The sequence below is a fragment of the Pelophylax lessonae genome (assembly GCF_965119305.1).
Source record: "Pelophylax lessonae genome assembly, chromosome: 8".
Taxonomy (NCBI): Eukaryota; Metazoa; Chordata; class Amphibia; order Anura; family Ranidae; genus Pelophylax; species Pelophylax lessonae.
Window position 1 is genome coordinate 245,962,124 of NC_138775.1, and position 14,458 is coordinate 245,976,581.

The 14,458-nt window shown below is 45.7% G+C and overlaps 2 protein-coding genes across 6 annotated transcripts in view; both read left to right on the top strand.

Moving 5' to 3' along the window:
• Positions 1-14,458, top strand: part of AGBL4 (AGBL carboxypeptidase 4) — a 2,933,082-nt gene that overhangs the window by 1,968,818 nt on the left and 949,806 nt on the right. The gene's annotated exons all lie outside the window — the stretch shown is intronic.
• The window catches only part of BEND5 (BEN domain containing 5), a 104,018-nt gene that overhangs the window by 60,578 nt on the left and 28,982 nt on the right, over positions 1-14,458 (top strand). The window contains exon 4 of one of the 2 annotated variants that reach the window (XM_082266218.1): positions 8,983-9,075. The exons of the other annotated variant lie outside the window; for it this stretch is intronic. Within the exon in view, the coding sequence (XP_082122344.1) occupies positions 8,983-9,075 (93 nt within the window). The remainder of the gene's footprint in view (positions 1-8,982; positions 9,076-14,458) is intronic. 2 annotated transcript variants of the gene reach the window in all.

Genomic DNA, 14,458 nt, shown 5'->3' on the forward strand with positions numbered 1-14,458 from the left:
ATCCACATTAAATTTCAGTTGCCAGAGTTCTGACCATTCTTCTAGTTTTCCTAAATCCTTTTCCATTTGGCGTTTCCCTCCAGGAACATCAACCCTGTTACATATCTTTGTGTCATCAGCAAAAAGACAAACCTTACCATCGAGGCCTTTTGCAATATCACTTATGAAGATATTAAACAAAATTGGTCCCAGTACAGATCCCTGAGGTACCCCACTGGTAACATGACCTTGTTCTGAATGTTCTCCATTGACTACAACCCTCTGTTGTCTGTCACTCAGCCCCTGCCTAATCCACTCAACAATATGGGAGTCCATGCTCAATGACTGCAGTTTATTGATAAGTCTTCTATGTGGGACAGTGTCAAAAGCCTTACTAAAATCTAGATATGCAATGTCTACTGCACCTCCACCGTCTATTATTTTAGTCACCCAGTCAAAAAAATCTATAAGATTTGTTTGACATGATCTCCCTGAAGTAAACCCATGTTGTTTTTCATCTTGCAATCCATGGGATTTAAGATGTTCCACAATCCTATCCTTTAATAGGGTTTCCATTAATTTGCCTACTATTGATGTCAGACTCACTGGTCTATAGTTGCTCGATTCCTCCCTACTACCTTTCTTGTGAATGGGCACGACATTTGCCAATTTCCAGCTTTAAAACAAGCCCTCACTGCAGAGATCAGTGAGGGGCTGTTTTAAAGCTCATTCTTTGCTTGGTAATAATATATAAATATTAATACAATATAAATATTTACATTGTAATAACCTCACCACAGATTCCTGGGAGGGGGGGGTATGATGTCATGAGGGCTTTCTCAATGAACAAAGTCCTTGATACCCACAGTGCAAATCAGCTGTACGACATGTGTCCTAACACCTTGGCTTCTTCTTGTGCTACTGGGGCGGGAAGTAAGGGGAAATCTCCCCAACATGAGCAATGAAAACCTGACAGAAAGCTTAACCTCTCCCTGCTTTTGTCCAAAATGTAAGTAAAAGTTCAGGTTGGAGATCTAATTTAAGACCATATCTCCTTGAGGGATTTCTAGCTCTTCAAGGTAAACAACATGATTTACTCGACAAAATGAGAGAATGAGACATGTTCAGTTCAGTGGCGTGATCCGATTCCTGTAGCTCTCTTTCATTTGCTTTCATTAGTGACAAAGCTCCTACTAGCTTCTGTTGGAGTTTTCCCCAGGATTCATGTAACTCATAACGCTGGCTTTATCAACTTTAACTTCTAATCAGATGAAGTCTCTGGCTGCTCGCGGGCCCAGCTCACTTCATAAGCTTTGATGTACCTGCTCCTTTACTTCTGAAGGAGAAGACCGAGTGGTCGCTCTTTTAAGAAGCCTTACGAAATGAATCTGTTCATTAAAACGTTTCTCTGCCTGTACAAGTGTGCGGTCTTTGACTCCACACCATCCTCTCCTCTCCTTTTTTTTTTTTTTCTTCTTTAACCAGCAGTTTCGTTTGGAAAGATTTGATTTTCATTGCTTTTGAAGGAGAGTTCCCAAAGGACCCTGAAGGCATGCACACCTTTTTTTTCCTCTTTAAACTCCTCTGCTTTGACTTATACTGTCCAGAGATTGTCAGTATTCGAACCAATACAATAAAGATTGGAGTTACATTACCATCATTTCTACTCAGTGGCGTCATGGGTAGAGCTTAAAGCGGAGTTCCGGGCACAAAATCGGTATTTTTTTTTTGTGCCCCTCCGCTAGCTACACATAACCTGAAAAGGAATTGGATAGTTATTTTTTTTTTTTGTACACTCACCTTGTAATCGAAGATCGTAAATACTCACCTCAGGGTACTTCCTCCTCCAGCGCCGAGGCTCACCCCGTCACTTCCTGCCTCGCGATGATTCCTGGGAGCTGAACGTCATCGCTCCCAGGAATCAATGCGACGGCACCGGCCCCGCACGTCACTTCCGGGCGACGCCGCATTCCCCTGCTAAACAGGAATGCGGCGCCGCACCGGAAGTGACGAGAGTGGCCGGTGCAGGCGCATTCTGGGAGAAGAAGACGCGGAAGAAGACACCGAAGAGGACCGCGCCGGCTTCAGCTGCCCACAAGAGAGATGGAAACGCTGTGGAAGAAATTTTCAAAGTAGGTATTTCTTCTTGCAGGTAAGTGCGAACCGGGACAGATCAGAGGCTAGCCATTGTGGAATGTGCTAGCCCTGACTGTCCCGGGGGTATGTTCATCAAAAAATGAGATCTGTGCCCGGAACTCCGCTTTAAGGAGACTCTACAGTCCTTTTTACATGAAGTTTGTATGTTCTGTCCTTGTGTATGCTGGTTTCCTGTGGATGAAACTTTCATACTGGTCGTTTATAGCGTATTTCCATACTTTCAACCTAATTTTGAGAACCTCACCTAAAGCCGCAATTTGCATCCACATTAATGCGCGTTTGCTTGTTTGCCATTAATTAGAGGTGCACCCAATGGACATTTTGGTGCTAAAACCAAAAATGCAAGATACACTTGGCCGAAAATGACAGTTTTTAAAAAAGATTTATATTTTTATATATAATTGTATTATGATCGACTTTTTAATTAATATCATGAATATAAATGAACCTTTTAGAGCAGGGGTGGGGAACCTACGTCCCGGGGGCCGTACGCGGCCCTCAAAGTAATTTGGTCCGGCCCCCTGTGCAGCTGAGTCTGTGTCTCTCAGCTGATCTGTCAGAACGGAGCCAATGCTTCCTGTATAGTTCCGGCTCCGTTCTGACAGTCTGAGTGAGTCACAGGCGCAGTGATATCAAATGCACTCCGCCTGTGACCAATACAGGAAACATCGCCTCTTTCTCCTGCTGCTAGCCAGCATTTCCCGCCAGCAGCACACACAGCAGTACCAGCCAGAACCAGCAGTACCAGCCAGAGCCAGCATTACCAGCCAGAGCCAGCAGTACTCACAGCAGTACCAGCCAGAGCCAGCAGTACTCACAGCAGTATAAGCCAGAGCCAGCAGTACCCACAGCAGTATAAGTCAGAGCCAGCAGTACCCACAGCAGTACCAGCCACAGCCAGCAGTACACACAGCAGAACCAGCATTACCCACAGCAGTACCAGCCAGAGCCAGTAGTACCAACAGCAGTACCAGCCAGAGCCAGTAGTACCCACAGCAGTACCAGCCAGCAGTACCAGCCAGCAGTACCTACAGCACAGTACCAGCCAGCCGTACCCACAGCAATACCAGCCAGCAGTACCCACAGCAGTACCAGCCAGCAGTACCAGCCTGAGCTAGCAGTACTAGCCAGCAGTACCAGCCAGCAGTACCCACAGCACAGTACCAGCCTGAGCCAGCAGTACCCAAGGCAGTACCTACAGCACAGTACCAGCCTGAATCAGCAATACCCACAGCAGTACCAGCCTGAGCCAGCAGTACCAGCCAGCAGTACTCACAGCACAGTACAAGCCAGCAGTACCAGCCTGAGCCAGCAGTACCCACAGCAGTACCAGCCAGCTGTACCCACCAGCAGTACCAGCCAGCTATACCCACCAGCATTAACCGCCAGCAGTTCTTTTCAAAACTTACCACCACAAAGTCGACTGCGCTCCAGACTGATTGACGCAAACCTGGAAAACCAGTTGCGAGTAGCAACATCACCAAGACCAGCTAACATCACACACCTCACCAAAGAGAAGCAGTTGCAGCCATCACATTAGGGGTGAGTTAATTACATTTTTGACCAAATATAACAGGCACATTTTTAGGTTTATAATTTTGTACGGCCCCCGAATGATTTTATAAATACCCAAATGGCCCTTGGCAGAATAAAGGTTCCCCACCCCTATTTTTGCGCAAGAAAATCTCAAGAAAAATGTATCCCTTTATCCAGTTCTTAACCGGAAGGATTTGCCCCCTTAATGACCAGGCCATTTTTTGCGATTTGGCACTGCATTACTTAAACGAAAAATTGCACGGTCGTGCGACGCTGTACCGAAAAAAAATTGATGTCCTTTTTTTCCCCACAAATAGAGCTTTCTTTTGGTGGTATTTGATCACCTCTGCGATTTTTTTATTTTTTGCGCTATAAACAAAAAAAGAGCGACAATTCTGAAAAAAAAAAAAACAATAATTTTCACTTTCTGCTTCATAACATTCCCAAAAAAAATTAAAAATCTAATTTTTTCATCCTTTTAGGCCAATTTTTATTCTGCTACATATTTTTGGTAAAAAAAAAATTGCAATAAGTGTATTTTGATTGGTTTGCGCAAAAATTATTGTGTCTGCAAACTAGGGGAATGATTATGTAATTTTTATTTTATGTTTTTTATTTTTTTTTTTACTAGTGATGGCGGTGATCAGAGATTTTTAGCGGGACTGTGACATTGCGGCGGACAGATCGGACCCCTAACTGACCTTTTTGACACTTTTTGGCGAACCAGTGATATTACTACAGTAATCAGTGCTAAAAATATGCACTGTTACTGTAATAATGATGTTGGCAGGGAAGGGGTTAACCTAGTGGGTGATCAAAGGGTTAAATGTAAGCCTAGTGGGTGTTTACTAACTGTGGGGGAGGGGCTTGTGAAATGACCATAGAGACCTGTGATCCTATATAGAAGGATCACAGGCACTCTGTGATTAATTCAGAGAGAATGGTCGGCTGTTGTACACACAGCGGACTGTTCTTCTCTCTCAGCGGAGTGCGATTGTGGGTGGCTGGCGTGCCATTTCCTCTAAGGGAACGGCCGTTCATGCCATTTCTTCAGGGCTTGTGCAGTGACCGGCGGCACCCGCACGCATTCGTGGGAGTGACCTCAGAAGAAATACCGGGGAAGATGTCAGCAGTGTGCAGGCGCCGCTGTGGGGGCTTAGTTCTAAGGTAAGTATTTCATAATGAGCTAGTATGTGTTTTTTTAAATAACAGACGTTATACTTACCTGCTCTGTGCAGTTGGTTTTGCACAGAGCAGCCCCGATCCTAGAGTCCCCTGTCACTGGCCCCTTCCCCCTGCCAAGTGCCCCCACAGGAAGCAGCCTGCTATGGGGGCACCTGAGCCAAGCGGCTGCTCTGCATGTCCATTCATGCACAGAACGGAGATCGGCCCATTCTCTCTCCTCTTAGGCTCACTGCCTACGATTGACAGCAGTGGGAGCCAATGGCTCCTGTTGCTGTCTCAGCCACTGTGGAGGGAGAGTCCCCGAAGAGCAGAGGATCATTGCTGGATCGCCATGGGGCTTAGGTAAGTATGGGGGGGAGCTGCTGCACACAGAAGGAGCTTGCTATGGGGGCACCCAAACTGAGCTGCAGCTCCGTGTATTCATTCAGATATGGAGCTGCTGTTTGGCCCCGCCCCCTCTCTCTCCTGATTGACTGAGTTTGATTGACAGCAGCAGGAGCCAATGGCGCCACTTCTGTGTATCAGCCAAACAGGAGAGAGAGTCCCGGACGGCTGAGGCACTTGTGGACATCTCTGGATCGAGATGGGGTTCAGGTAAGTATTAGGGGGGCTGGGGAGGCTGCTACACACAGAAGGCTTTTTATCTTAATGCATAGAATGCGTTAAGATAAACAAATCTTTTAACTTCACAACCCCTTTAGGGTAAAAAACCTTCTACCTTTAGAACTACTTTAACATGGGATTAGTAGCTCTGCTGTTCCTTGACCCACAGGCAATGGGGGTTTTTTATGCCTCTAAAAGCCGCTGCTAATAAACGCTGCTAAAAGTCTATATGTGCATGGACACATAGGCTAACATGCAGGGGAGTTTAGAGGCAAAAAAATAAAAAAATTGCCCGACGCCCCTAGAAACAGGTGCAATAACGTCAAGTGTGCATGAGGCATAAATGCCTGTATATGCCTATGTGTGCATGGACACATAGGCTAACATAGAGGGGTGTTTAGAGGCAGAAATAAAAAGCTTGTAAAAGCTGAGTTTTGGACGTCCCGTGTGCATGAGGCCTAAAGTGTATGTAAACTCTAACAGTATACTTTTTGCTAAGTGCCAAAAAAAATATCTGAAATATCTGTTGATCCTGTCAGAAGTCTTGTGAGCTGATAACACCCTGTGCTCTCTGCCTCTGCTGTTATCAGATTGTTCCCAGCTATCCCTTGGGACAACAGAACCCCTCTCGTTGTTATGGAGAAGAGGAGGAGTTCTGTAGTACTGTCTGAGGGTAAACCACTACTCCTCCATAGATACAATACAGTGAGTGGCTTGGTCGTGCTAGGAAAGGAATTATGTTACAGTTATGCTCACCAGGTGACAAATAAAGGGGAGATGAAGAGTTTTTATCAGTATAGACCAGTGTTAATTTTGGCAGCAAATTTCAATTTAGTTTTAGTCTTAGTCTTAGGACTAAAATGGCATTTTAGTTTTAGTCCCATTTTAGTCTTCTGCAAGTGTTTTAGTTTTCGTCGTATTTAGTCGACTAAAACTCCAGTACATTTTAGTCGACTAAAACATCTTACATTTTAGTCGACTAAAACTAATTTTAGTCATCTAAATGGTGATGGTCAGGTCAGAGAGGAGGCCTGTAATGTTGCTGCCTGCAGTGAGTGCACACAGTGCTGCTCAGAGTGCTGGATGGGGGTCTCAGGTTTAATGGTGGTCTCTGGTCTGACTCTGAACTGAAGTTGTTGAACAGGATGGGCCGGGCGGGCCTCAGAGGCCTATATGCACGCACACAGTCCTGGATGGATGGCGGAATCGGATGCCAGTGGTGACTGGTGAGTGGTCTGAGGGGACTCAGGGAGGCAGTAATAGCTGGCCTGGCTGTTAACTCACAGTGGGTGCTCTGCTCTGGATGTGGTGGTGGCCGGGTGCCAGTGCCGTGTGATGTGTCGGGCCTGGCGCGTCTGGCTGTAGTGCTGCAGCTGCAGTGCTCTAGTGAGGTGAGGTGACTGGTCTCGAGTCGACTCTCTTGTAGTAGTCCACTCCTCACGTCGGACGTCACGGGGCACGCCACGCCAGACGCCACACAGGCGGAGCTCCGTGAAAACCGGAAGTTAGGTAAACGTCCCTGCCTCACATTCTCGTTTAGTTTTTGTTCCTTAACGAAAAAAGGATTTGATTTTCGTCATAGTTGTCATCATTTGACAAAAATGTGCTATACTTTGCGTCTCGTTTTCGTCAGTTAAAAAATGCCGGTGATAAAAGCGGTGACGAAAATGTTTTTGTTGACAAAATTAACACTGCTGTAAACTCCATTGGCTGTAATGTCATTGCACATATTACCTGAATATATTACCAGCATTAAAAATTAGGGAAAAATACAAGGAAAGCCTTTTTCTTAATTGTTTAGTTCTCAGCAGCTTAGTAGATGCTCCTTACTTATGCGTATGCGGTGGTGCAATACATGTTTAAACTTTAATGTGCTATTATTACATGCTCTGGATGGAATTGTGTTGCCGATATATAGAAATGGCCAGCAGAGGAGTGTTAATTTTGATGATGTCAATTTTTTATTTAGTTTTAGTTATAGTCTTATGACTAAAATGCCATTTTAGTTTTAGTCGTATTTTAGTCATCTGAATTGTTTTAGTTGTAGTCGTATTTTAGTCGACTAAAATTGTGTTAATTTAGTCGACGAAAACGTTTTAATCGGTTTTTGTCGACAAAATTAACACTGGTATAGAAATGGGCGTAAAGTAGCATCAATGCTGACAATGACACATATCATAGACAAAGACAGTCAAAGGAACAAATAATACATGGGGGCTTATTTACTAAAGCTGAAGAGTACAAAATCATGTTCACTTCTGCATAGAAACCAATCAACTTCTAACCTCAGCTTGTTCAATTAGGCTTTGACAATGAAACCTGGAAGCTGATTGGTTTCTATGCAGAAGTGAGCCAGATTTTGTACTCTTCAGCTTTAGTAAATTAAACTAAAATTGCCTAAAATTAAAAGGTCTCTGCAATATAGCATATGCTGAAGGAGTGTATTACATAGACCAGTGTTTTTCAGTCAAGGCACCCTTTAAAATTAAAACAGTCTCGAGGCACCCTCCAAAATTAAGGACAGTAATGAGGCACCCCATTCTAAAATGTAAAAACGATTCTAATAGGTTTACATAATGCAGTAACATCAATTCATGTAGGAAACCCAACGTTAGAGGGTTTTTATTTTCCCAAGCAAATACACTTTTGCAAACTGGTACTGACTAGTATTCCAATGTTTCTCTTCCCCTTCAGTTTTTCTCCATCACTTAGCTAATGACACCCCAAAGCCGATGGAGAGAGGCAAGGGAGGATCAAACAAGAATTATATTCAGGCAACTGACATCCTCCTTATCAACTGATGATGTCATTGACCGTTAGGAGGTTGGCAGCTAGAAGGTTGTAATGGTGTACAATGAAAACCTGTGGCTTTGTGTAACTAAAAGGCAGGTTTCATTCACCCATTGGCTTGTATACAATTGTGGGGCGATTTTTAGGCATTTTGCCAAGGCACTCCTGAAGAAACTTCAAGGCACACCAGAGTGCCTGGGCACCCTGGTTGAAAAACGCTGACATAGACAATCGCCAAGTTACCAAAAGATTTTAGGGCCGGTTCACACGGGTGCAATGCCAGATATCACATGTAATTCGCACCGCATTCCTGTGCAGATCACATGCAAAGTCTGTGCGATGCAAATTCAACCATACAAACTGTATGGTTAAATATTCAGACCAAACTCGTGCAGGACCCTTTCTTGTCCGCATTGTAATCGGATTACATGGGTGTTTAACACCCATGCGATCTGATTCCGCAAGTCACGCTGCATTTTGCAAACTGATTGCGGGGTGTCGTTAACATAACATACACTCCACAATCTGTTTGCATGATCAGGTTGAGATTTTGATGCGGTGTGTATTTGCAGCGAATTCACTATGAATTTGCACCACATCCAGTGTTAATCACGAGGTGCAATCACTCTCCAAACAGTTTGTTCCTTGCTAATCAGATATGTTATCTTTCTTTATTACCCAGCTAGTACATGTTATGTTCTTATAATGTATATTTGTTTTTGTTTTTTTTAGTGTCTTCATGGAATTATCGAACAAATGGAATCCATGGCTCCCCTCAAGTGGCAGTAGGAGCAGAAAATTCCGATATAGCTGGAACAAATGAAGGTCAGATCCCCCTCTATAAGATTAAATATTAAAAGACCGTTGTCACAGTTTATGGAGATGATTACAGAAAGAACATTTTCATTTCACGTGGAGGACACCATTACTTTTCACTTTTCTACCCCCAGGAACAATTTTAGCTTTATGTCAGACCCTAATAAGTAACTATGCTATCAATTCTCATAGCACCTTGTGATGCCTTCAAGTACCTTTTTTTTGTTTTCAGTTTTTGTGTCTCCATGGGGCACGTGGTTCCTATGACTAGCCTGTACAAAGGGCATCAGCTTTTTTTTTCATGTCTACTTTAACCACTTTACCACCGGGGGATTTTGCTGTCTTACGTCCAGGCCACTCTTTGCGATTCGGCGCTGTGCGAATTTAACTGACAATTGCACGGTCGTGCTACGCCATACCCAAACAAAATTTACATCCTTTTTTTCCCACAAACAGAGCTTTCTTTTGGTGGTATTTGATCACCTGTGCGATTTTTACTTTTTGCGCTATAAACAAAAAAAGAGCTTACATTTTGAAAAAATAACAATATTTTTCACATTTTTTTATATGAAATTCCCCCCCAAAAATGTAAAAATCAAAATTTTTTTAAATTTTTGGCCAATTTGTTTTCTGCTACATATGTTTGGTAAAAAAATCACAATAAGCGTATTTTGATTGGTTTGCGCAATTTCTGTAATTTTTGGTGTTTTTTTTTTTAACGAGTAATGGCGGCGATCTGCGAATTTTTTTTTGCGGGACTGCGACATTGCGCGGACAGATCGGACCCTTGACTGACATTTTTGACACTTTTGGGGGTACCAGTGACATTTCTACAGTAATCGGTGCTATACATATGCACTGTTACTGTAAAAATGACACTGGCAGGGAAGGGGTTAATTTTATTGGAGAGGGAGGGGTTAATGTATGCCTGGTGCTTACTGACGTGTGTGGGGGGAGGTGACTGAGTGACACAGGGACAGATCGCATGTTCAGCTATGCTGAACCCTGCAATCTGTCACTGTTTGTCACTTAGGAGATCCGCCCGCTCTGTTTACACAAGCGGGCGGATCTCCAGACTCGATTCCCCGACGATCGGGGAAGAGCGGCGGCGATCGCCGCTGCTCCTCCCCTGGCCCGACTCCCGCTGTGACTGAAAACAGCGGGAGCAAGCCTCCAGGGGCGCGGGAGCGAGCCTCCGGCGGCGTGTGAGCGCCGCCCACAAGGGGAGGAGTCCAGCGACGTAGGTCTACGTCGCTGGACGGAATCGAGCCACTTTGCCGCAGTACAGTCCCAGTGACTGGTCGGCAAGTGGTTAATACCTGCCTCCTGGTGCAAAGTCTCACCAGCTTCATTCAACAATAAAATGTTACAGCCTATACTGGCCTCCAAATTTGTACTGTTTAATGACAAGCATTTAAGGGGACAGGTTTTATATAGACATAGGCAAAAATCCAGTGTGCAACCGCTTCTTAGGATTCAAGGGATCTACAAGCGCACAGAAATTGGGGGGATTTCGAACACCAAAGTGCCTACACCTCAGCAGTATTGTTGGCTCAGATACCTTTTAGTGCTTGACTGATTCACTTTAAAGTAGGGTGACCAGATGTCCCCGGATTGAGGACACTGTTCCCAAACCAAGTCTGTTCCCGGTTTTGTCCCCGGATTCAGGGCCAGATTAACGTACACAGGGCATCCAATACTGGCAGAGAAACAGCCCGGTGACTCAGATGCCGACACCCCCTGCTGGGCGATCTCAATGCTGCTCCAGCTGCCGTTTAGTGAAGGAGAGGCAGAGCCAAAAATTGACTGTGGAGGGCTAAGACTGGGAGGTGAGCAGATGGGGGGGGGGGGGGGGGGGGGATCTGTTTGTACACAGGTTGGGGGGGAGCAGGGGTCCAAGCTTTATGGAGAGATGGGGCGTTTAGCTGTTGTGGGGGAAGGTGACTGCAGAGATAATCTGTGAGAGAAGGGTGCAGAGGTGAGCTATGGATGTGGGGGGAGTGTCCTCTGTGCATAGCAAACCTCTGAACCCTGCCCAGTGCTCTGTGTATTATGCAGTCCTGTGCCCAGCGCTCTGTGTATTATGCAGTCCTGTGCCCAGCGCTCTGTGTATTATGTAGTCCTGTTTCCAGCGATCTGTGTATTATGCAGTCCTGTGCCCAGCGCTCTGTGTATTATGTAGTCCTGTTCCCAGCACTCTGTGTATTATGCAGTCCTGTGCCCAGCGCTCTGTGTATTATGCAGTCCTGTGCCCAGCGCTCTGTGTATTATGCAGTCCTGTGCCCAGCGCTCTGTGTATTATGCAGTCCTATGCCCAGCGCTCTGTGTATTATGTAGTCCTGTGCCCAGCGCTCTGTGTATTATGTAGTCCTGTGCCCAGCGCTCTGTGTATTATGTAGTCCTGTTCCCAGCACTCTGTGTATTATGCAGTCCTGTGCCCAGCGCTCTGTGTATTATGCAGTCCTGTGCCCAGGGCTCTGTGTATTATGTAGTCCTGTGCCCAGCACTCTGTGTATTATGTAATCCTGTGCCCAGCGCTCTGTGTATTATGTAGTCCTGTGCCCAGCGCTCTGTGTATTATGCAGTCCTGAGCCCAGCGCTCTGTGTATTATGCAGGCCTGTGCCCAGCGCTCTGTGTATTATGCAGTCCTGTGCCCAGTGCTCTGTGTATTATGTAGTCCTGTGCCCAGCGCTCTGTGTATTATGCAGGCCTGTGCCCAGCGCTCTGTGTATTATGCAGTCATGTGCCCAGTGCTCTGTGTATTATGTAGTCCTGTGCCCAGCGCTCTGTGTATTATGTAGTCCTGTGCCCAGCGCTCTGTGTATTATGTAGTCCTGTGCCCAGCGCTCTGTGTATTATGCAGTCCTGAGCCCAGCGCTCTGTGTATTATGCAGTCCTGTGCCCAGCGCTCTGTGTATTATGCAGTTCTGTGCCCAGTGCTCTGTGTATTATGTAGTCCTGTGCCCAGTGCTCTGTGTATTATGCAGTCCTGTGCCCAGCGCTCTGTGTATTATGCAGTCCTGTGCCCAGCGCTCTGTGTATTATGCAGGCCTGTGCCCAGCGCTCTGTATTATGCAGGCCTGTGCCCAGCGCTCTGTGTATTATGCAGTCCTGTGCCCAGTGCTCTGTGTATTATGTAGTCCTGTTCCCAGCACTCTGTGTATTATGCAGTCCTGTGCCCAGCGCTCTGTGTATTATGCAGTCCTGTGCCCAGGGCTCTGTGTATTATGTAGTCCTGTGCCCAGCACTCTGTGTATTATGTAATCCTGTGCCCAGCGCTCTGTGTATTATGTAGTCCTGTGCCCAGCGCTCTGTGTATTATGCAGTCCTGAGCCCAGCGCTCTGTGTATTATGCAGGCCTGTGCCCAGCGCTCTGTGTATTATGCAGTCCTGTGCCCAGTGCTCTGTGTATTATGTAGTCCTGTGCCCAGCGCTCTGTGTATTATGCAGGCCTGTGCCCAGCGCTCTGTGTATTATGCAGTCATGTGCCCAGTGCTCTGTGTATTATGTAGTCCTGTGCCCAGCGCTCTGTGTATTATGTAGTCCTGTGCCCAGCGCTCTGTGTATTATGTAGTCCTGTGCCCAGCGCTCTGTGTATTATGCAGTCCTGAGCCCAGCGCTCTGTGTATTATGCAGTCCTGTGCCCAGCGCTCTGTGTATTATGCAGTTCTGTGCCCAGTGCTCTGTGTATTATGTAGTCCTGTGCCCAGTGCTCTGTGTATTATGCAGTCCTGTGCCCAGCGCTCTGTGTATTATGCAGTCCTGTGCCCAGCGCTCTGTGTATTATGCAGGCCTGTGCCCAGCGCTCTGTATTATGCAGGCCTGTGCCCAGCGCTCTGTGTATTATGCAGTCCTGTGCCCAGTGCTCTGTGTATTATGTAGTCCTGTGCCCAGTGCTCTGTGTATTATGCAGTCCTGGCTCAAAACATCACAATTTTTAAAGTGGTCTCTCTCTGCACTGCGCATTTAGAAGATTTAAAAGCTGAAGTCCATATCTGATACCACATCTGTAAAGATATAGGCCGCTGTAGTAAGTGAGCCCACTTATGCATAAAGGAATAAATATCTTTAGTGAGAGGAGTAGCTTGCTGGAGAATACGATAAATGGATGACACCAAATGTATTTGGTGAGGGCCCTGGGCACACAAATACTCAAAAGAGGGGGGTCTATCTAGAGATAAGGATGCAGACTTAGAATTGAAAAAATATCTAACTTGTAGATAAAAATAAAACATATTTTTAGGGATATCAATTTTTTCCTGTAACACTTCAAAAGTATGTAAACTAGGAGTGACGGTGAACTAGGTTATGAAGTTAAAATAAAGGGGCCTGTATCCATGGTATCATGCGACTAAAATCTGGCAATATCGGGTAAACAAAATATTAGTAAGAGGGGGACATAGTGAAGAGAGAGAGAACTTCTGGTAACATTTACGCCATATTGCCATGGTGAAAAGCATAGGAGCAATACACATACATCTCAGAATAGAATCCTTGTGTAAGGACTTTGACCACATCACGGAACATGGATGCACCGGGTACAAGAAGCCCCTTTCTATCTCCAACCACCAATTAGGAGCCACCAGGCAGGACCAGGAGACAACTGCACGGAGGTGGGAGGCATAGTAATATTTAATGATATCAGGGGCCCCCAGACCCCCCACGTCCATAGGGAGAAAACCACCGAGCTCGCAATGCTGTGAGCTCTACTATTCCATATAATATTTAGGAAGCCCCTCTGAAGGGCCTTAAGTTGGGACATAGGTATGGCAACCGGCAAGGTCTCAAAAAATAAAGTAATATAGACAATTTCAAAACATTTACTCTACCCAGAATAGAGAGGGGATAGTTAAACCATTGGTGCAGAAAATGAAAAATATCCTTAAACAATGGGGGATAAATAGTTGGATATAGAGTGGAATAGGGGGGAGTCAAACTAATTCCCAAGTACTTAAGAGATTTAGGACACCATCTATATGGATATGTTTGCCCCAGTTGGGTTAGAAGGGTGGGTGGTATATGTAAAGGAAGAGCCTCCATATTAGCAGCATTAACCTTATATCCCGAGATGGCACTGAAAGAAGCTAGGAGGGTATGCAAAGACGGAAGGACAGAAGGGGGTTAGTCAAGGTCAACAGAATATCATCTGCAGAAAGAGACAATTTGTACTCCCTCTGTCGAATCAAGACCCCACAAATATCTGAATGAGAACAAATGGCCTCGGCTAGGGGTTCCTTCCAGACACAGTATAACCACTTCCGGACCTCCCTCCGCCTTTTTACTGCAGCAGTGTTGCCCTCCTGCGCGAACCGATGTAGACCTACGTCGGTCACGGGCAGGCAGCTAGGGGGCGAGCGCATCCCGCCAGCAGCACGCTACCGCCCCCATTTG